Below are 24,165 nucleotides of genomic sequence, written 5' to 3'. Positions count from 1 at the left end.
CAGCACTGATCCTACTCTCCGGCACTACGTTCTCTATGGTACTCCTGTACTCCGATCACTGTGCTCCAGCACTGATCCTACTCTCCAGCGCTACATTCTCTATGGTACTCCTGTACTCCGATCACTGTGCTCCAGCACTGATCCTACTCTCCGGCACTACGTTCTCTATGGTACTCCTGTACTCTGATCACTGTGCTCCAGCACTGATCCTACTCTCCAGCACTACGTTCTCTATGGTACTCCTGTACTCTGATCTCTGTGCTCCAGCACTGATCCTACTGTCCAGCACTACGTTCTCTATGGTACTCCTGTACTCTGATCACTGTGCTCCAGCACTGATCCTACTCTCCGGCACTACGTTCTCTATGGTACTCCTGTACTCTGATCACTGTGCTCCAGCACTGATCCTACTCTCCGGCACTACGTTCTCTATGGTACTCCTGTACTCTGATCACTGTGCTCCAGCGCTGATCCTACTCTCCGGCACTACGTTCTCTATGGTACTCCTGTACTCTGATCACTGTGCTCCAGCACTGATCCTACTCTCCAGCACTACGTTCTCTATGGTACTCCTGTACTCTTATCACTGTGCTCCAGCACTGATCCTACTGTCCAGCACTACGTTCTCTATGGTACTCCTGTACTCTGATCACTGTGCTCCAGCGCTGATCCTACTCTCCGGCACTACGTTCTCTATGGTACTCCTGTACTCTGATCACTGTGCTCCAGCACTGATCCTACTCTCCAGCACTACGTTCTCTATGGTACTCCTGTACTCTGATCACTGTGCTCCAGCACTGATCCTCCTCTCCAGCACTACGTTCTCTATGGTACTCCTGTACTCTGATCACTGTGCTCCAGCACTGATCCTACTGTCCAGCACTACGTTCTCTATGGTAATCCTGTACTCTGATCACTGTGCTCCAGCACTGATCCTACTCTCCGGCACTACGTTCTCTATGGTACTCCTGTACTCCGATCACTGTGCTCCAGCACTGATCCTACTCTCCAGCACTACGTTCTCTATGGTACTCCTGTACTCTGATCACTGTGCTCCAGCACTGATCCTACTGTCCAGCACTACGTTCTCTATGGTACTCCTGTACTCCGATCACTGTGCTCCAGCGCTGATCCTACTCTCCAGCACTACGTTCTCTATGGTACTCCTGTACTCTGATCACTGTGCTCCAGCACTGATCCTACTCTCCAGCACTACGTTCTCTATGGTACTCCTGTACACTGATCACTGTGCTCCAGCACTGATCCTACTCTCCGGCACTACGTTCTCTATGGTGCTCCTGTACTCTGATCACTGTGCTCCAGCACTGATCCTACTCTCCAGCACTACGTTCTCTATGGTACTCCTGTACTCTGATCACTGTGCTCCGGCACTGATCCTACTCTCCAGCACTATGTTCTCTATGGTACTCCTGTACTCCGATCACTGTGCTCCGGCACTGATCCTACTCTCCGGCACTACGTTCTCTATGGTACTCCTGTACTCTGATCACTGTGCTCCAGCACTGATCCTACTCTCCAGCACTACGTTCTCTATGGTACTCCTGTACTCTGATCACTGTGCTCCAGCACTGATCCTACTCTCCAGCGCTACGTTCTCTATGGTACTCCTGTACTCCCATCACTGTGCTCCGGCGCTGATCCTACTCTCCAGCACTACGTTCTCTATGGTACTCCTGTACTCTGATCACTGTGCTCCAGCACTGATCCTACTCTCCAGCACTACGTTCTCTAATGTACTCCTGTACACTGATCACTGTGCTCCAGCACTGATCCTACTCTCCAGCACTACGTTCTCTATGGTACTCCTGTACTCTGATCACTGTGCTCCAGCACTGATCCTACTCTCCAGCACTACGTTCTCTATGGTACTCCTGTACTCCGATCACTGTGCTCCAGCGCTAATCCTACTCTCCAGCACTACGTTCTCTATGGTACTCCTGTACTCTGATCACTGTGCTCCAGCACTGATCCTACTCTCCGGCACTACGTTGTCTATGGTACTCCTGTACTCCGATCACTATGCTCCAGCACTGATCCTACTCTCCGGCAGTACGTTCTCTATGGTACTCCTGTACTCCGATCACTGTGCTCCGGTACTGATCCTACTCTCCAGCACTACGTTCTCTATGGTACTCCTGTACTCCGATCACTGTGCTCCGGCACTGATCCTACTCTCCGGCACTACGTTCTCTATGGTACTCCTGTACTCTGATCACTGTGCTCCAGCACTGATCCTACTCTCCGGCACTACGTTCTCTATGGTACTCCTGTGCTCCGATCACTGTGCTCCGGCACTGATCCTACTCTCCGGCACTACGTTCTCTATGGTACTCCTGTACTCCGATCACTGTGCTCCGGCACTGATCCTACTCTCCGGCACTACGTTCTCTATGGTACTCCTGTACTCCGATTACTGTGCTCCAGCACTGATCCTACTCTCCGGCACTACGTTCTCTATGGTACTCCTGTACTCCGATCACTGTGCTCCGGCACTGATCCTACTCTCCGGCACTACGTTCTCTATGGTACTCCTGTACTCTGATCACTGTGCTCCAGCACTGATCCTACTCTCCAGCACTACGTTCTCTATGGTACTCCTGTACTCTGATCACTGTGCTCCAGCACTGATCCTACTCTCCGGCACTACGTTCTCTATGGTACTCCTGTACTCCGATCACTGTGCTCCGGCACTGATCCTACTCTCCGGCACTACGTTCTCTATGGTACTCCTGTACTCTGATCACTGTGCTCCAGCACTGATCCTACTCTCCAGCACTACGTTCTCTATGGTACTCCTGTATTCTGATCACTGTGCTCCAGCACTGATCCTACTCTCAGGCACTACGTTCTCTATGGTACTCCTGTACTCCGATCACTGTGCTCCGGCACTGATCCTACTCTCCAGCACTACGTTCTCTATGGTACTCCTGTACTCCGATCACTGTGCTCCGGCACTGATCCTACTCTCCGGCACTATGTTCTCTATGGTACTCCTGTACTCCGATCACTGTGCTCCAGCACTGATCCTACTCTCCGGCACTACATTCTCTATGGTACTCCTGTACTCCGATCACTGTGCTCCAGCACTGATCCTACTCTCCAGCACTACGTTCTCTATGGTACTCCTGTACTCTGATCACTGTGCTCCTGCACTGATCCTACTCTCCGGCACTACCTTCTCTATGGTGCTCCTGTACTCTGATCACTGTGCTCCAGCACTGATCCTACTCTCCGGCACTACGTTCTCTATGGTACTCCTGTGCTCCGATCACTGTGCTCCGGCACTGATCGTACTCTCCGGCATTACGTTCTCTATGGTACTCCTGTTCTCCGATCACTGTGCTCCAGCACTGATCCTACTCTCCAGCACTACGTTCTCTATGGTACTCCTGTACTCTGATCACTGTGCTCCTGCACTGATCCTACTCTCCGGCACTACGTTCTCTATGGTACTCCTGTGCTCCGATCACTGTGCTCCGGCACTGATCCTACTCTCCAGCACTACATTCTCTATGGTACTCCTGTACTCCAATCACTGTGCTCCAGCACTGATCCTACTCTCCGGCACTACATTCTCTATGGTACTCCTGTACTCCGATCACTGTGCTCCGGCACTGATCCTACTCTCCGGCACTATGTTCTCTATGGTACTCCTGTGCTCTGATCACTGTGCTCCAGCACTGATCCTACTCTCCAGCACTATGTTCTCTATGGTACTCCTGTGCTCTGATCACTGTGCTCCAGCACTGATCCTACTCTCCAGCACTACGTTCTCTATGGTACTCCTGTACTCCGATCACTGTGCTCCAGCACTGATCCTACTCTCCAGCACTACGTTCTCTATGGTACTCCTGTACTCTGATCACTGTGCTCCAGCACTGATCCTACTCTCCAGCACTACGTTCTCTATGGTACTCCTGTACTCTGATCACTGTGCTCCTGCACTGATCCTACTCTCCGGCACTACGTTCTCTATGGTGCTCCTGTACTCTGATCACTGTGCTCCAGCACTGATCCTACTCTCCGGCACTACGTTCTCTATGGTACTCCTGTGCTCCGATCACTGTGCTCCGGCACTGATCCTACTCTCCAGCACTACATTCTCTATGGTACTCCTGTACTCCAATCACTGTGCTCCAGCACTGATCCTACTCTCCGGCACTATGTTCTCTATGGTGCTCCTGTACTCCGATCACTGTGCTCCAGCACTGATCCTACTCTCCGGCACTATGTTCTCTATGGTACTCCTGTGCTCTGATCACTGTGCTCCAGCACTGATCCTACTCTCCAGCACTACGTTCTCTATGGTACTCCTGTACTCCGATCACTGTGCTCCAGCACTGATCCTACTCTCCAGCACTACGTTCTCTATGGTACTCCTGTACTCTGATCACTGTGCTCCAGCACTGATCCTACTCTCCGGCACTACGTTCTCTATGGTACTCCTGTACTCCGATCACTGTGCTCCAGCACTGATCCTACTCTCCAGCACTACGTTCTCTATGGTACTCCTGTACTCTGATCACTGTGCTCCAGCACTGATCCTACTCTCCGGCACTACGTTCTCTATGGTACTCCTGTACTCCGATCACTGTGCTCCAGCACTGATCCTACTCTCCAGCGCTACATTCTCTATGGTACTCCTGTACTCCGATCACTGTGCTCCAGCACTGATCCTACTCTCCGGCACTACGTTCTCTATGGTACTCCTGTACTCTGATCACTGTGCTCCAGCACTGATCCTACTCTCCAGCACTACGTTCTCTATGGTACTCCTGTACTCTGATCTCTGTGCTCCAGCACTGATCCTACTGTCCAGCACTACGTTCTCTATGGTACTCCTGTACTCTGATCACTGTGCTCCAGCACTGATCCTACTCTCCGGCACTACGTTCTCTATGGTACTCCTGTACTCTGATCACTGTGCTCCAGCACTGATCCTACTCTCCGGCACTACGTTCTCTATGGTACTCCTGTACTCTGATCACTGTGCTCCAGCACTGATCCTACTGTCCAGCACTACGTTCTCTATGGTACTCCTGTACTCTGATCACTGTGCTCCAGCGCTGATCCTACTCTCCGGCACTACGTTCTCTATGGTACTCCTGTACTCTGATCACTGTGCTCCAGCACTGATCCTACTCTCCAGCACTACGTTCTCTATGGTACTCCTGTACTCTGATCACTGTGCTCCAGCACTGATCCTCCTCTCCAGCACTACGTTCTCTATGGTACTCCTGTACTCTGATCACTGTGCTCCAGCACTGATCCTACTGTCCAGCACTACGTTCTCTATGGTAATCCTGTACTCTGATCACTGTGCTCCAGCACTGATCCTACTCTCCGGCACTACGTTCTCTATGGTACTCCTGTACTCCGATCACTGTGCTCCAGCACTGATCCTACTCTCCAGCACTACGTTCTCTATGGTACTCCTGTACTCTGATCACTGTGCTCCAGCACTGATCCTACTCTCCGGCACTACGTTCTCTATGGTACTCCTGTACTCCGATCACTGTGCTCCAGCACTGATCCTACTCTCCAGCACTACGTTCTCTATGGTACTCCTGTACTCTGATCACTGTGCTCCAGCACTGATCCTACTCTCCAGCACTACGTTCTCTATGGTACTCCTGTACTCTGATCACTGTGCTCCAGCACTGATCCTCCTCTCCAGCACTACGTTCTCTATGGTACTCCTGTACTCTGATCACTGTGCTCCAGCACTGATCCTACTGTCCAGCACTACGTTCTCTATGGTAATCCTGTACTCTGATCACTGTGCTCCAGCACTGATCCTACTCTCCGGCACTACGTTCTCTATGGTACTCCTGTACTCCGATCACTGTGCTCCAGCACTGATCCTACTCTCCAGCACTACGTTCTCTATGGTACTCCTGTACTCTGATCACTGTGCTCCGGCACTGATCCTACTCTCCAGCACTATGTTCTCTATGGTACTCCTGTACTCTGATCACTGTGCTCCAGCACTGATCCTACTGTCCAGCACTACGTTCTCTATGGTACTCCTGTACTCCGATCACTGTGCTCCAGCGCTGATCCTACTCTCCAGCACTACGTTCTCTATGGTACTCCTGTACTCTGATCACTGTGCTCCAGCACTGATCCTACTCTCCAGCACTACGTTCTCTATGGTACTCCTGTACACTGATCACTGTGCTCCAGCACTGATCCTACTCTCCGGCACTACGTTCTCTATGGTGCTCCTGTACTCTGATCACTGTGCTCCAGCACTGATCCTACTCTCCAGCACTACGTTCTCTATGGTACTCCTGTACTCTGATCACTGTGCTCCGGCACTGATCCTACTCTCCAGCACTATGTTCTCTATGGTACTCCTGTACTCCGATCACTGTGCTCCGGCACTGATCCTACTCTCCGGCACTACGTTCTCTATGGTACTCCTGTACTCTGATCACTGTGCTCCAGCACTGATCCTACTCTCCAGCACTACGTTCTCTATGGTACTCCTGTACTCTGATCACTGTGCTCCAGCACTGATCCTACTCTCCAGCGCTACGTTCTCTATGGTACTCCTGTACTCCCATCACTGTGCTCCGGCGCTGATCCTACTCTCCAGCACTACGTTCTCTATGGTACTCCTGTACTCTGATCACTGTGCTCCAGCACTGATCCTACTCTCCAGCACTACGTTCTCTAATGTACTCCTGTACACTGATCACTGTGCTCCAGCACTGATCCTACTCTCCAGCACTACGTTCTCTATGGTACTCCTGTACTCTGATCACTGTGCTCCAGCACTGATCCTACTCTCCAGCACTACGTTCTCTATGGTACTCCTGTACTCCGATCACTGTGCTCCAGCGCTGATCCTACTCTCCAGCACTACGTTCTCTATGGTACTCCTGTACTCTGATCACTGTGCTCCAGCACTGATCCTACTCTCCGGCACTACGTTGTCTATGGTACTCCTGTACTCCGATCACTATGCTCCAGCACTGATCCTACTCTCCGGCAGTACGTTCTCTATGGTACTCCTGTACTCTGATCACTGTGCTCCAGCACTGATCCTACTCTCCGGCACTACGTTCTCTATGGTACTCCTGTACTCTGATCACTGTGCTCCAGCACTGATCCTACTCTCCGGCACTACGTTCTCTATGGTACTCCTGTGCTCCGATCACTGTGCTCCGGCACTGATCCTACTCTCCGGCACTACGTTCTCTATGGTACTCCTGTACTCCGATCACTGTGCTCCGGCACTGATCCTACTCTCCGGCACTACGTTCTCTATGGTACTCCTGTACTCCGATTACTGTGCTCCAGCACTGATCCTACTCTCCGGCACTACGTTCTCTATGGTACTCCTGTACTCCGATCACTGTGCTCCGGCACTGATCCTACTCTCCGGCACTACGTTCTCTATGGTACTCCTGTACTCTGATCACTGTGCTCCAGCACTGATCCTACTCTCCAGCACTACGTTCTCTATGGTACTCCTGTACTCTGATCACTGTGCTCCAGCACTGATCCTACTCTCCGGCACTACGTTCTCTATGGTACTCCTGTACTCCGATCACTGTGCTCCGGCACTGATCCTACTCTCCGGCACTACGTTCTCTATGGTACTCCTGTACTCTGATCACTGTGCTCCAGCACTGATCCTACTCTCCAGCACTACGTTCTCTATGGTACTCCTGTATTCTGATCACTGTGCTCCAGCACTGATCCTACTCTCCGGCACTACGTTCTCTATGGTACTCCTGTACTCCGATCACTGTGCTCCGGCACTGATCCTACTCTCCAGCACTACGTTCTCTATGGTACTCCTGTACTCCGATCACTGTGCTCCGGCACTGATCCTACTCTCCGGCACTACGTTCTCTATGGTGCTCCTGTACTCCGATCACTGTGCTCCAGCACTGATCCTACTCTCCAGCACTACATTCTCTATGGTACTCCTGTACTCCAATCACTGTGCTCCAGCACTGATCCTACTCTCCGGCACTACATTCTCTATGGTACTCCTGTACTCCGATCACTGTGCTCCGGCACTGATCCTACTCTCCGGCACTATGTTCTCTATGGTACTCCTGTGCTCTGATCACTGTGCTCCAGCACTGATCCTACTCTCCAGCACTACGTTCTCTATGGTACTCCTGTACTCCGATCACTGTGCTCCAGCACTGATCCTACTCTCCAGCACTACGTTCTCTATGGTACTCCTGTACTCTGATCACTGTGCTTCAGCACTGATCCTACTCTCCAGCACTACGTTCTCTATGGTACTCCTGTACTCTGATCACTGTGCTCCTGCACTGATCCTACTCTCCGGCACTACGTTCTCTATGGTGCTCCTGTACTCTGATCACTGTGCTCCAGCACTGATCCTACTCTCCAGCACTACATTCTCTATGGTACTCCTGTACTCCAATCACTGTGCTCCAGCACTGATCCTACTCTCCGGCACTATGTTCTCTATGGTGCTCCTGTACTCCGATCACTGTGCTCCAGCACTGATCCTACTCTCCGGCACTATGTTCTCTATGGTACTCCTGTGCTCTGATCACTGTGCTCCAGCACTGATCCTACTCTCCAGCACTACGTTCTCTATGGTACTCCTGTACTCCGATCACTGTGCTCCAGCACTGATCCTACTCTCCAGCACTACGTTCTCTATGGTACTCCTGTACTCTGATCACTGTGCTCCAGCACTGATCCTACTCTCCGGCACTACGTTCTCTATGGTACTCCTGTACTCCGATCACTGTGCTCCAGCACTGATCCTACTCTCCAGCACTACGTTCTCTATGGTACTCCTGTACTCCGATCACTGTGCTCCAGCACTGATCCTACTCTCCGGCACTACGTTCTCTATGGTACTCCTGTACTCCGATCACTGTGCTCCAGCACTGATCCTACTCTCCAGCGCTACATTCTCTATGGTACTCCTGTACTCCGATCACTGTGCTCCAGCACTGATCCTACTCTCCGGCACTACGTTCTCTATGGTACTCCTGTACTCTGATCACTGTGCTCCAGCACTGATCCTACTCTCCAGCACTACGTTCTCTATGGTACTCCTGTACTCTGATCTCTGTGCTCCAGCACTGATCCTACTGTCCAGCACTACGTTCTCTATGGTACTCCTGTACTCTGATCACTGTGCTCCAGCACTGATCCTACTCTCCGGCACTACGTTCTCTATGGTACTCCTGTACTCTGATCACTGTGCTCCAGCACTGATCCTACTCTCCAGCACTACGTTCTCTATGGTACTCCTGTACTCTGATCACTGTGCTCCAGCACTGATCCTACTGTCCAGCACTACGTTCTCTATGGTACTCCTGTACTCCGATCACTGTGCTCCAGCACTGATCCTACTCTCCAGCACTACGTTCTCTATGGTACTCCTGTACTCTGATCACTGTGCTCCAGCACTGATCCTCCTCTCCAGCACTACGTTCTCTATGGTACTCCTGTACTCTGATCACTGTGCTCCAGCACTGATCCTACTGTCCAGCACTACGTTCTCTATGGTAATCCTGTACTCTGATCACTGTGCTCCAGCACTGATCCTACTCTCCGGCACTACGTTCTCTATGGTACTCCTGTACTCCGATCACTGTGCTCCAGCACTGATCCTACTCTCCAGCACTACGTTCTCTATGGTACTCCTGTACTCTGATCACTGTGCTCCAGCACTGATCCTACTGTCCAGCACTACGTTCTCTATGGTACTCCTGTACTCCGATCACTGTGCTCCAGCGCTGATCCTACTCTCCAGCACTACGTTCTCTATGGTACTCCTGTACTCTGATCACTGTGCTCCAGCACTGATCCTACTCTCCAGCACTACGTTCTCTATGGTACTCCTGTACACTGATCACTGTGCTCCAGCACTGATCCTACTCTCCGGCACTACGTTCTCTATGGTGCTCCTGTACTCTGATCACTGTGCTCCAGCACTGATCCTACTCTCCAGCACTACGTTCTCTATGGTACTCCTGTACTCTGATCACTGTGCTCCGGCACTGATCCTACTCTCCAGCACTACGTTCTCTATGGTACTCCTGTACTCTGATCACTGTGCTCCGGCACTGATCCTACTCTCCAGCACTATGTTCTCTATGGTGCTCCTGTACTCTGATCACTGTGCTCCAGCACTGATCCTACTCTCCAGCACTACGTTCTCTATGGTGCTCCTGTACTCTGATCACTGTGCTCCAGCACTGATCCTACTCTCCAGCACTACGTTCTCTATGGTACTCCTGTACTCTGATCACTGTGCTCCAGCACTGATCCTACTCTCCAGCACTATGTTCTCTATGGTGCTCCTGTACACTGATCACTGTGCTCCAGCACTGATCCTACTCTCCGGCACTACGTTCTCTATGGTGCTCCTGTACTCTGATCACTGTGCTCCAGCACTGATCCTACTCTCCAGCACTACGTTCTCTATGGTACTCCTGTACTCTGATCACTGTGCTCCAGCACTGATCCTACTGTCCAGCACTACGTTCTCTATGGTACTCCTGTACTCCGATCACTGTGCTCCAGCACTGATCCTACTCTCCAGCACTACGTTCTCTATGGTACTCCTGTACTCTGATCACTGTGCTCCAGCACTGATCCTCCTCTCCAGCACTACGTTCTCTATGGTACTCCTGTACTCTGATCACTGTGCTCCAGCACTGATCCTACTGTCCAGCACTACGTTCTCTATGGTAATCCTGTACTCTGATCACTGTGCTCCAGCACTGATCCTACTCTCCGGCACTACGTTCTCTATGGTACTCCTGTACTCCGATCACTGTGCTCCAGCACTGATCCTACTCTCCAGCACTACGTTCTCTATGGTACTCCTGTACTCTGATCACTGTGCTCCAGCACTGATCCTACTGTCCAGCACTACGTTCTCTATGGTACTCCTGTACTCCGATCACTGTGCTCCAGCGCTGATCCTACTCTCCAGCACTACGTTCTCTATGGTACTCCTGTACTCTGATCACTGTGCTCCAGCACTGATCCTACTCTCCAGCACTACGTTCTCTATGGTACTCCTGTACACTGATCACTGTGCTCCAGCACTGATCCTACTCTCCGGCACTACGTTCTCTATGGTGCTCCTGTACTCTGATCACTGTGCTCCAGCACTGATCCTACTCTCCAGCACTACGTTCTCTATGGTACTCCTGTACTCTGATCACTGTGCTCCGGCACTGATCCTACTCTCCAGCACTATGTTCTCTATGGTACTCCTGTACTCCGATCACTGTGCTCCGGCACTGATCCTACTCTCCGGCACTACGTTCTCTATGGTACTCCTGTACTCTGATCACTGTGCTCCAGCACTGATCCTACTCTCCAGCACTACGTTCTCTATGGTACTCCTGTACTCCCATCACTGTGCTCCGGCGCTGATCCTACTCTCCAGCACTACGTTCTCTATGGTACTCCTGTACTCTGATCACTGTGCTCCAGCACTGATCCTACTCTCCAGCACTACGTTCTCTAATGTACTCCTGTACACTGATCACTGTGCTCCAGCACTGATCCTACTCTCCAGCACTACGTTCTCTATGGTACTCCTGTACTCTGATCACTGTGCTCCAGCACTGATCCTACTCTCCAGCACTACGTTCTCTATGGTACTCCTGTACTCCGATCACTGTGCTCCAGCGCTGATCCTACTCTCCAGCACTACGTTCTCTATGGTACTCCTGTACTCTGATCACTGTGCTCCAGCACTGATCCTACTCTCCGGCACTACGTTGTCTATGGTACTCCTGTACTCCGATCACTATGCTCCAGCACTGATCCTACTCTCCGGCAGTACGTTCTCTATGGTACTCCTGTACTCCGATCACTGTGCTCCGGTACTGATCCTACTCTCCAGCACTACGTTCTCTATGGTACTCCTGTACTCCGATCACTGTGCTCCGGCACTGATCCTACTCTCCGGCACTACGTTCTCTATGGTACTCCTGTACTCCGATCACTGTGCTCCGGCACTGATCCTACTCTCCGGCACTACGTTCTCTATGGTACTCCTGTGCTCCGATCACTGTGCTCCGGCAGTGATCCTACTCTCCGGCACTACGTTCTCTATGGTACTCCTGTACTCCGATCACTGTGCTCCAGCACTGATCCTACTCTCCGGCACTATGTTCTCTATGGTACTCCTGTACTCCGATCACTGTGCTCCGGTACTGATCCTACTCTCCAGCACTACGTTCTCTATGGTACTCCTGTACTCCGATCACTGTGCTCCAGCACTGATCCTACTCTCCAGCACTATGTTCTCTATGGTACTCCTGTACTCTGATCACTGTGCTCCAGCACTGATCCTACTCTCCAGCACTATGTTCTCTATGGTACTCCTGTTCTCTGATCACTGTGCTCCAGCACTGATCCTACTCTCCAGCACTACGTTCTCTATGGTACTCCTGTACTCTGATCACTGTGCTCCAGCACTGATCCTACTCTCCAGCACTACGTTCTCTATGGTACTCCTGTACTCTGATCACTGTGCTCCAGCACTGATCCTACTCTCCAGCACTACGTTCTCTATGATACTCCTGTACTCTGATCACTGTGCTCCAGCACTGATCCTACTCTCCAGCACTACGTTCTCTATGGTACTCCTGTACTCTGATCACTGTGCTCCAGCACTGATCCTACTCTCCAGCACTACGTTCTCTATGGTACTCCTGTACTCTGATCACTGTGCTCCGGCACTGATCCTACTCTCCAGCACTACGCTCTCTATGGTACTCCTGTACTCTGATCACTGTGCTCCGGCACTGATCCTACTCTCCAGCACTACGCTCTCTATGGTACTCCTGTACTCTGATCACTGTGCTCCGGCACTGATCCTACTCTCCGGCATTACGTTCTCTATGGTACTCCTGTACTCTGATCACTGTGCTCCGGCACTGATCCTACTCTCCGGCACTACGTTCTCTATGGTACTCCTGTACTCCGATCACTGTGCTCCTGCACTGATCCTACTCTCCGGCACTACGTTCTCTATGGTACTCCTGTACTCCGATCACTGTGCTCCTGCACTGATCCTACTCTCCGGCACTACGTTCTCTATGGTACTCCTGTACTCTGATCACTGTGCTCCGGCACTGATCCTACTCTCCGGCACTACGCTCTCTATGGTACTCCTGTACTCCGATCACTGTGCTCCTGCACTGATCCTACTCTCCGGCACTACGTTCTCTATGGTACTCCTGTACTCCGATCACTGTGCTCCTGCACTGATCCTACTCTCCGGCACTACGTTCTCTATGGTACTCCTGTACTCCGATCACTGTCCTCCGGCACTGATCCTACTCTCCGGCACTACGTTCTCTATGGTACTCCTGTACTCCGATCACTGTGCTCCGGCACTGATCCTACTCTCCAGCACTATGTTCTCTATGGTACTCCTGTACTCCGATCACTGTGCTCCGGCACTATGTTCTCTATGGTACTCCTGTACTCCGATCACTGTGCTCCGGCACTGATCCTACTCTCCAGCACTATGTTCTCTATGGTACTCCTGTACTCCGATCACTGTGCTCCAGCACTGATCCTACTCTCCGGCACTACGTTCTCTATGGTACTCCTGTACTCCGATCACTGTGCTCCGGCACTGATCCTACTCTCCAGCACTATGTTCTCTATGGTACTCCTGTACTCTGATCACTGTGCTCCAGCACTGATCCTACTCTCCAGCACTACGTTCTCTATGGTACTCCTGTACTCCGATCACTGTGCTCCGGCGCTGATCCGTTACCCCGTCCATTACTTCTTCCTCACTTATGCCGTCACAATGGATTACATGTCATTTTATTTATAAAAAAAAAAAACAACAACACACAGTGCTTTACTTACCATCCCTGGGTCCAGTGCACAGTCTCTGCTGCTGCACCAGGAGTGTGTTATTGTCTGCAGTGCAGAGATAATGATGGCAGCGCTGCAGCCAATCACTGCTCTCATCGACTCCGCTCTACTTGACGGCTCGATCCGCTTAGACCCGCTGATCTCAGTTATTGGCACCATGATGTGAGAGCTGCAGACAATCACAGACACGAGGAGTGGCGGTGAAGACTCAGAGCTGGACCTGGGGAGGGTGAGTAAAGCACACATTTTTGTATTTAAACAAACTGTGCTGGGGGATAGAGGACGTCCAAAACTGGAAAAACCCTTTAAGTTGAGCTCATTAGGAGATAGCTCAGGCTTTTACACGAACTTCGTCCTGAATATTCTCACAAAAATAGTGTCTGCCGTATAAGACTGAGGACATGACGACGGCTTCTCTGTGTTCTGGTGCAGACGCTCTGCTACATCCTGGTGATCACCATAGCCAACGTGGCCAATCTGGCCAGCACCGCCACGGCCATCACCATTCAGAGGGACTGGATTGTGGTTGTGGCCGGAGACGACAGGAGCAAATTAGCAGGTAAAGGACGACTCATGCACAATGAAATAAAAAGAGCACAAAGCATCAAAATATCGGTGTCCTGGGAAAATCCAGGGCAAGAACCTTCACGTCACAGGCTGAAGAAACCAGAGCGCACTGAGCACATGGAAGGGTTAAATAACGCAAGAGGTGGCGCACACCAACCATAGAGGTACACACAAGAGGTGGCGCACACCAACCATAGCGGTACACACAAAAGGTGGTGCGCACCAACCATAGCGGTACACAAAAGAGGTGGCGCGCACCAACCATAGCGGTACACACGAGAGGTGGCGCGCACCAACCATAGCGGTACACACAAGAGGTGGCGCGCACCAACCATAGCGTTATACACAAGAGGTGGCGTGCACCAACCATAGAGGTACACACAGGAGGTGGCGCACACCAACCATAGCGGTACACACAAGAGGTGGCGCGCACCAACCATAGAGGTACACACAGGAGGTGGCGCACACCAACCATAGCGGTACACACAAGAGGTGGCGCGCACCAACCATAGCGGTACACACGAGAGGTGGCACGCACCAACCATAGCGGTATACACAAGAGGTGGCGTGCACCAACCATAGGGGTACACACAAGAGGTGGCGCACACCAACCATAGAGGTACACACAAGAGGTGGCGCGCACCAACCATGGCGGTACACACAAGAGGTGGCGCGCACCAACCATAGCGGTACACACAAGAGGTGGTGCGCACCAACCATAGCGGTACACACAAGAGGTGGCGCGCACCAAACATAAAGGTACACACAAGAGGTGGCGCACACCAACCATAGTGGTACACACAAGAGGTGGCGCACACCAACCATAGAGGTACACACAAGAGGTGGCGCACACCAACCATAGTGGTACACACAAGAGGTGGCGCACACCAACCATGGAGGTACACACAAGAGGTGGCGCACCCCAACCATAGCGGTACACACAAGAGGTGGCGCACACCAACCATAGCGGTACACACAGAAGTGGCACACACCAACCATAGAGGTACACACAAGAGATGGCGCACACCAACCATAACGATACACACAAGAGGTGGCGCACACCAACCATAGCGGTACACACAAGAGGTGGCGCACACCAACCATAGAGGTACACACAAGAGGTGGTGCACACCAACCATAGCGGTACACACAAGAGGTGGCGCACACCAACCATAGCGGTATACACAAGTGGTGGCGCACACCAACCATAGAGGTACACACAAGAGGTGGCGCACACCAACCATAGCGGTACACACAAGATGGTGCACACCAACCTTAGCGGTACACACAAGAGGTGGCGCACACCAACCTTAGCGTTACACACAAAAGGTGGCGCACACCAACCATAGCGGTACACACAAGATGGTGCACACCAACCATGGAGGTACGCACAAGAGGTGGCGCACACCAACCATGGAGGTATACACAAGAGGTGGCGCACCCCAACCATAGCGGTACACACAAGAGGTGGCGCACACCAACCATAGCGGTACACACAGAAGTGGCACACACCAGCCATAGAGGTACACACAAGAGATGGCGCACACCAACCATAACGATACACACAAGAGGTGGCGCACACCAACCATAGCGGTACACACAAGAGGTGGCGCACACCAACCATAGAGGTACACACAAGAGGTGGTGCACACCAACCATAGCGGTACACACAAGAGGTGGCGCACACCAACCATAGCGGTATACACAAGTGGTGGCGCACACCAACCATAGAGGTACACACAAGAGGTGGCGCACACCAACCATAGCGGAACACACAAGATGGTGCACACCAACCATAGCGGTACACACAAAAGGTGGCGCACACTAACCATAGCGGTACACACAAGAAATGGCGCACACCAACCTTAGTGGTACACACAAGATTGCGCACACCAACTATAGCGGTACACACAAGAGGTGGCGCACACCAACCATAGCGGTACACACAAGATGGTGCACACCAACCATAGCGGTACACACAAAAGGTGGTGCACACTAACCATAGCGGTACACACAAGAAATGGCGCACACCAACCTTAGTGGTACACACAAGGTTGCGCACACCAACCATAGAGGTACACACAAGAGGTGGCGCACACCAACCTTAGCGGTACACACAAAAGGTGGCGCACACCAACCTTAGCGGTACACACAAAAGGTGGCGCACACCAGCCATAGCGGTCCAGAGACTAAATCACAAGATACAGGTGTGTCCTAATGGGCCTTAAATAAGTCCAGGAAGATAATGTTATCGATCCACATCAGCAACCTGCAAAACCTGACGTGGAGCACAACAGAAGGCAGCGGACCAGGGGAAGGGAGCGGAGCCTGGGAAACCCGAAACGGTTGTAGGGGACGTCATCTAAGATTATGTGCTGCAGCCAATATCTGAGATAACTCCTATCCAGACATTTGTCAATAAGGACCATTGGAAGGGCCCAGGGGCCACACAGACAGAAGGGGCCCCGTGCATGAACAGTGTATGGGCCCTTTGGGGTCCAGTAATGTGTGTGACAGACACTGCAGGAGCTGGTTGTGGCCCTCTTGTCTCTTGGGCTCCTGATCGGCTGCAGAGGTTGCACCGATGAGATGTCGGCTCCTGTCAGCGATCACTAGACGATCACTGACCAAAAATTGTGAAGGATATTGAGATTGGGACGATAATGAGGATTAACTCACAGACAAAAAACCCTCAATCATAACTGATATATAAAATATATATAAACCCCAAGAGGAAAGAGATGAGTGTGTGATCAATAATACAGAGAACAAGGGGGGAGGGGCAAACAATCTATAGGGGTCTTATCAGTACGACTGTCAGTACAGGGCTCTTCATGTGCGCCCCACAGTATCCCATAATGTCCTTATGTGCTGCACAACGAGGACCATGACAGCCGAAAATGTATCGATTTATTGAATTGTCCATCAAAAAGAATGATTGCAGAAGTTACATAAAATAGTTAAATAGTTAGAGTGATTGTCCATTTGTCCATAATTAGCTTAATAGTTGAGATTCACCCATCTTTTCCTGGGATCCTGGATGGTAGGTTGCGTCTGTCTGTGTCCAGCACGTGTGTCAGGATGACACCATGTGTCCGGGTAAAGGTCGTGTCTCCTTGGGCCTATATCAGCAGCTGTTTTACACACAGATCCTCGTCCTGTGTCCTGTGAAGTGGCAAGAGCCCTCTGTCTCTAACATGAGATGATATAGCTGGTCATACCAGCTGTTCTTCTATTTATGGTACTAACTAAAAATACACAAATAGTGCATGTCATCTAGAAACCCTAGCACGATAAAATGAATATCCGTAATTGATATTTAACAGTGATATAACTGGTCCCGAGAGATAGAGTCTCTGTGTCATCAACATCTTTTCAGGGTGATGAGAGCATTTTTGGTTCCCCCAGGTTACATTTGGTGAATCTGAACAGATGGCCTCCTCTCGTATATCCAGTATATATTAGGTCCGATACAGTGACTGATCCGTTGACGTCACTTTCTTCTTCTTCTCGGTTCTCACGTAATCTCAGACATGAACGCCACGATGAGACGGATCGACCAGCTGACGAACATCCTTGCCCCTCTGGCAGTCGGGCAGATGGTGACCTTCGGTTCTCCGGTCCTCGGCTGCGGATTCATCGCTGGATGGAACTTGGTGTCGATGTGCGCGGAATATTTGCTGCTGTGGACGGTTTATCAGAAGACGCCGGCGCTGGCCGCAAAATCCTCCGGAAAAGAGGAGGATCAAGAACTGAAGCTACTGAACGGAAAAGGTATCGGAAGACGGGGAGGTCTACTGAGAAGCTCCAGGAACCCTCAGGCTTTGTTGTTTTTCCTCCCTTTCCTCCACGAGCCATGACTCTTATGTTTCCATCACCCCTGCAGGATGAGACCCAGTTTTGTGGGTCATAGGAGTCAGTGGCATCTTAATGGCTAAACAGCAGCGATCGGAACTCGGTCTGGTCACTGCTGTCATAGGCAGGTGCTCACTGTATAACACAGCCGGCACCCGCCCTGTATGGAGGGGGCTCAGCTCTGAAACCGCACCCAACCTGGGACGTATATATACAAATCACAGGTTTTTAAGGGGTTAAATTATCTGGGTAAAATTTTGTGAACCCCTGATAATGATTCACTTCAGGTGTTTCAGCCACTCGCTTGCGAACAGATGCATAGAATCCAGCACACAGACGTGTAATCTCCATAGACAGACATTGGTAGTAGTACGGGTCATACCAAACACCACGTGGTACTGTCATAGGACGTCACCTCGACCGCGAGTCACGAGCTCCAGGAAATTGGTCTCTATAGATGAGGATCTGCATAGAAGTGTGAGGTCAGCATGCACAATGCCACGCGTCAGCTGGAGAAATGTAAAGCACGTGGTGTCAGGAGTGACTGGCCATATATATTTCTATGCACAATCAGTGACCAGAGACAGTTGTCTGTGCAAATGTAAGTTGTGCCATTAAGAGACCCCCGTCCATAGTGAGGGTCCCCCCTGGACTCCATGAGACGGAGCCCTGGTCGCTATGAGCCGGAGCCCTGGTCACCATGAGCCGGAGCCCTGGTCACTATGAGCCGGAGCCCTGGTCACTATGAGCCGGAGCCCTGGTCACCATGAGCCGGAGCCCTGGTCACCATGAGCCGAAGCCCTGGTCACCATGAGTCGGAGCCCTGGTCACCATGAGCGGGAGCCCTGGTTACGATGAGCCGGAGCCCTGGTCGCTATGAGCCGGAGCCCTGGTCACCATGAGCCAGAGCCCTGGTCGCTATGAGCCGGAGCCCTGGTCACCATGAGCCGGAGCCCTGGTCACCATGAGCCACAGCCCTGGTCGCTATGAGCCGGAGCCCTGGTCACCAAGAGTTGGAGCCCTGGTTACCATGAGCCGGAGCCCTGGTCGTTATGAGCCGGAGCCCTGGTCGTTATGAGCCGGAGCCCTGGTCACCATGAGTCGGAGCCCTGGTCACCATGAGCCGGAGCCCTGGTCACCATGAGCCGGAGCCCTGGTCACCATGAGCCGGAGCCCTGTTCGCTATGAGCCGGAGCCCTGAGCCGGAGCCCTAGTCGCTATGAGCCGGAGCCCTGGTCACCATGAGTCGGAGCCCTGGTTACCATGAGCCGGAGCCCTGGTCACTATGAGCCGGAGCCCTAGGGTCGGGTGATCACCAGAGGTGACAAAAGCCTCGATCACTGTGCCGGCTCATATTCTAAATTTCCACATTTCTCATTCCGAATTTTTTTAATTTACATTTTTCTTTTATTTTATTTTACTTCCAGTTGAAAACACAAATATGGATGAAAATCCTGGAGACGTCCGGACCTTGGGAGAGAAGACTACGGAAATGGAGGGGACTTCTAAGAAGTTCATGTGCAGCAGCAGAGTCGCAGAGCCCTTCCGCACCTTCCGCGATGGGTGGGTGGCGTACTCCAGGCAGTCAGTGTTCTGGGTCGGCGTGGGTCTGGCGTTCCTCTACATGACTGTCCTTGGCTTTGACGGGATCACCATTGGGTACGCTTACACACAAGGTCTGAGTGGCTCCGTCCTCAGTATCCTCATGGGATCCTCCGCCATTTCTGGGATTATAGGAACCGTTGCGTTCACCGGTCTCAGGAGGAGATGTGGCCTGGTCCGTACAGGATTGGTGTCAGGACTGGCTCAGCTCAGCAGTCTCGTTCTGTGCGCCCTCTCAGTCTTCATGCCGGGAAGTCCATTGGATCTTACAGTTTCACCATTTGGAGATGCTGGAACTCTCGATCTTGAAGGAGAGCCCCTACCTACAGTATCTCCTGGTGGGCTTCCTCAGGGGTTCCTCACAACCAGCATACAAGATCTGAGGAATAGCTCCAACTCTACGACCAGTGGACCCGACGCTCCATTCACCTCCATCAGTTTACTCTTCGCTGGAATTATAGCAGCTAAGATGGGTGAGTGCCATCTCTGGGGAGGAATTGGGGGAACGCGCGACCACAGTTTATAAGCAGATATTCTGGGTTTGGATACTATTACATCCTATTCGGAATGCCCACAAATGGATGAACCAATATGTCCTGGTGATCACGCTCAATGCCAGTCCTTATCCTGGCAGTTTAACCCTATGGATGCTGCGGACAATAAAAAAACATGGTTTTTAGATGGAAGGGGCATAAAATGGAGTCACTTCTCTGGGGTTTCTGCTGTTTTGGCACCTCAGGGTACCGTTTGCCCCTTTTCTATATCTTTTATGTTTTTCCTTTAGGTCTTTGGTCCTTCGATCTGACGGCCACTCAGCTCCTCCAAGAAAACGTTGTGGAGTCGGAGAGAGGGGTCATCAATGGCGTCCAGAGCTCCATGAACTGCCTCCTGGATCTCCTGCATTACGTCATGGTGATGGCGGCCCCGGCCCCGGAGACGTTCGGGTTGCTCGTCCTCATCTCTGTGGGGTTTGTTGCGATGGGACACATCATGTATTTTCGGTTCGCTTACACAAATCTAGGAATGAAATTGTTTTCTTGTTCTTCATCTGATCCGAGAGGAGCGGAGGGCGATCGGGAGCGCGGAGATTCTTCTGTTTAACCCTTTCTTAGCACTTTAATAAATTGGAATGTGATAAAACCGTCCAGGTTTGGACCCGCAGATGTAGTCTGATCACTCCTACAGCTTCACACTGAGGTTTTCCCAATGTCCAGGAGGTAAATGAGCCTGTAAGTGTCCAGGAGGTGGGACCAGAAGGCAATGCAAGGAGGCGATGCCATGAGGCCAAGTCAGGAGGAGGTTCCAGGAGGAGATGCTGGGAGGCAGTGCAAGGAGGTGGTACCAGGAGGCAGTGCTAGGAGGTGGTACCAGGAGGCGATGCCAGGAGCCGATACCAGGAGGTGATGCTGGGAGGCAGTGCAAGGAGGTGGTACCAGGAGGCAGTGCTAGGAGGCGGTACCAGGAGGTGGTACCAGGAGGCAGTGCTAGGAGCCGATACCAGGAGGTGATGCTGGGAGGCAGTGCAAGGAGGTGGTACCAGGAAGCAGTGCTAGGAGGCGGTACCAGGAGGTGGTACCAGGAGGCGGTACCAGGAGGCAGTGCTAGGAGGCGGTACCAGGGGGTGGTACCAGGAGGCAGTGCTAGGAGCCGATACCAGGAGGTGATGCTGGGAGGCAGTGCAAGGAGGTGGTACCAGGAGGCAGTGCTAGGAAGCGGTACCAGGAGGCAGTGCTAGGAGGTGGTACCAGGAGGCAGTGCTAGGAGGTGGTACCAGGAGGTAGTGCTAGGAGGCGGTACCAGGAGGTGGTACCAGGAGGCAGTGCTAGGAGCCGATACCAGGAGGAGATGCTGGGAGGCAGTGCAAGGAGGTGGTACCAGGAGGCAGTGCTAGGAGGCAGTACCAGGAGGCAGTGCTAGGAGCCGATACCAGGAGGTGATGCTGGGAGGCAGTGCAAGGAGGTGGTACCAGGAGGCAGTGCTAGGAGGCGGTACCAGGAGGCAGTGCTAGGAGGCGGTACCAGGAGGTGGTACCAGGAGGCAGTGCTAGGAGGCGGTACCAGGAGGTGGTACCAGGAGACAGTGCTAGGAGCCGATACCAGGAGGTGATGCTGGGAGGCAGTGCAAGGAGGTGGTACCAGGAGGCAGTGCTAGGAGGCGGTACCAGGAGGCAATGCTAGGAGCCGATACCAGGAGGTGATGCTGGGAGGCAGTGCAAGGAGGTAGTACCACGAAGCAGTACTAGGAGGCGGCACCAGGAAGTGATGCAATGAGGCGGTACCAGGAGGTGATGCAATGAGGCGGTGCAAGGAGGTGGTACCAGGAGGAAGGGCTAGGAGGCGGTGCAAGGAGGTGGTACCAGGAGGTGATGAAAGGAGGCGGTGCAAGGAGGTACCAGGAGGCAGGGCTAGGAGGTGGTACTAGGAGGTGATGCTGAGAGGCAGTGCAAGGAGGTGGTAGCAGGAGGTAGTGCTAGGAGGCGGTACCAGGAAGTGATGCAATGAGACGGTACCAGGAGGCGATGCCAGGAGGTCGTGTCAGGAGGAGATGCTGGGAGGCAGTGTAAGGAGGTGGTACCAGGAGGCAGTGTAAGGAGGTGGTACCAGGAGGCAGTGCTAGGAGGCGGTACCAGGAAGTGATGCAATGAGGCGGTGCAAGGAGGTGGTACCAGGAGGAAGGACTAGGAGGCGGTGCAAGGAGGTGGTACCAGGAGGCAGTGCTAGGAGGAGGTACCAGGAGATGATGAAAGGAGGTGGTGCAAGGAGGTACCAGGAGGCTGGACTAGGAGGTGATGCTGGAAGGCAGTGCAAGGAGGTGGTAGCAGGAGGCAGTGCTAGGAGGCGGTACTAGGAGGTGATGCTGGGAGGCAGTGCTAGGAGCCGATACCAGGAGGTGATGCTGGGAGGCAGTGCAAGGAGGTGGTACCAGGAGGCAGTGCTAGGAGGCGGTACCAGGAGGCAATGCTAGGAGCCGATACCAGGAGGTGATGCTGGGAGGCAGTGCAAGGAGGTAGTACCACGAAGCAGTACTAGGAGGCGGCACCAGGAAGTGATGCAATGAGGCGGTACCAGGAGGCGATGCAATGAGGCGGTGCAAGGAGGTGGTACCAGGAGGAAGGGCTAGGAGGCGGTGCAAGGAGGTGGTACCAGGAGGTGATGAAAGGAGGCGGTGCAAGGAGGTACCAGGAGGCAGGGCTAGGAGGTGGTACTAGGAGGTGATGCTGAGAGGCAGTGCAAGGAGGTGGTAGCAGGAGGTAGTGCTAGGAGGCGGTACCAGGAAGTGATACAATGAGGCGGTACCAGGAGGCGATGCCAGGAGGCCGTGTCAGGAGGAGATGCTGGGAGGCAGTGTAAGGAGGTGGTACCAGGAGGCAGTGTAAGGAGGTGGTACCAGGAGGCAGTGCTAGGAGGCGGTACCAGGAAGTGATGCAATGAGGCGGTGCAAGGAGGTGGTACCAGGAGGAAGGACTAGGAGGCGGTGCAAGGAGGTGGTACCAGGAGGCAGTGCTAGGAGGAGGTACCAGGAGATGATGAAAGGAGGCGGTGCAAGGAGGTACCAGGAGGCAGGGCTAGGAGGTGATGCTGGAAGGCAGTGCAAGGAGGTGGTAGCAGGAGGCAGTGCTAGGAGGCGGTACTAGGAGGTGATGCTGGGAGGCAGTGCTAGGAGGCGGTACCAGGAGGTGATGCAAGGAGGCGGTGCAAGGAGGTGGTACCAGAAGGCAGTGCTAGGAGGCGGTACCAGGAGATGATGCAAGGAAGCGGTGCAAGGAGGTGGTACTAGGAAGCAGTGCTAGGAGGTGGTACCAGGAGGTGATGAAAAGAGGCGGTGCAAGGAGGTACCAGGAGGCAGGGCTAGGAGGTGGTACTAGGAGGTGATGCTGAGAGGCAGTGCAATGAGGTGGTACCAGGAGGCGATGCAAGGAGGCGGGTCAGGAGGCGGTGTAAGGAGATGGTGCAAGGAGGCGGTGCAAGGAGGATGCAGGCTCCAGATCTCCTCATTGGACCCCACCTAGTACATCCCCCTTGACCCTTACTTGTTGGCTCTACTGTCAGACAGGCACAGAAGTGTCGCATGTGCGCGGTGCTTTGTTGTGCATGTCGTTATGTTCATTACTATGGCCACTCATCTCACTAAGGGGAACAGTACGTTACTGAGACCACCATTCACCACGTGGAGACCACCGCGCACAGACTGATATAGGAAGGCTGAAACTGTAGATAAAATGTAATGAAAAGGAAAAGGACA

At 52.6% G+C, this 24,165-nt stretch overlaps 1 protein-coding gene across 4 annotated transcripts in view; it reads left to right on the top strand.

Moving 5' to 3' along the window:
- Positions 1-21,084, top strand: part of LOC141258263 (ferroportin-like) — a 100,429-nt gene extending 79,345 nt beyond the window's left edge. For 3 of the 4 annotated variants that reach the window (XM_073673283.1, XM_073673284.1, XM_073673285.1), the window contains 4 exons: positions 14,332-14,458; positions 17,998-18,240; positions 19,749-20,396; positions 20,708-21,084. In XM_073673283.1, the coding sequence (XP_073529384.1) occupies positions 14,332-14,458; positions 17,998-18,240; positions 19,749-20,396; positions 20,708-21,024 (1,335 nt within the window). In that variant the 3' untranslated portion in view covers positions 21,025-21,084. The remainder of the gene's footprint in view (positions 1-14,331; positions 14,459-17,997; positions 18,241-19,748; positions 20,397-20,707) is intronic. The other variant, XM_073673286.1, reaches the window with a different exon arrangement.
- Positions 21,085-24,165: the final 3,081 nt, after the last annotated feature.

Source organism: Phyllobates terribilis, unplaced genomic scaffold (assembly GCF_046119375.1).
Source record: "Phyllobates terribilis strain yellow unplaced genomic scaffold, ASM4611937v1 Scaffold_3__8_contigs__length_932513732, whole genome shotgun sequence".
In the NCBI taxonomy this organism is placed as follows: Eukaryota; Metazoa; Chordata; class Amphibia; order Anura; family Dendrobatidae; genus Phyllobates; species Phyllobates terribilis.
The sequence above is the reverse complement of the archived record's forward strand: the minus strand, read 5'-3'. Positions and strand labels throughout refer to the sequence as shown.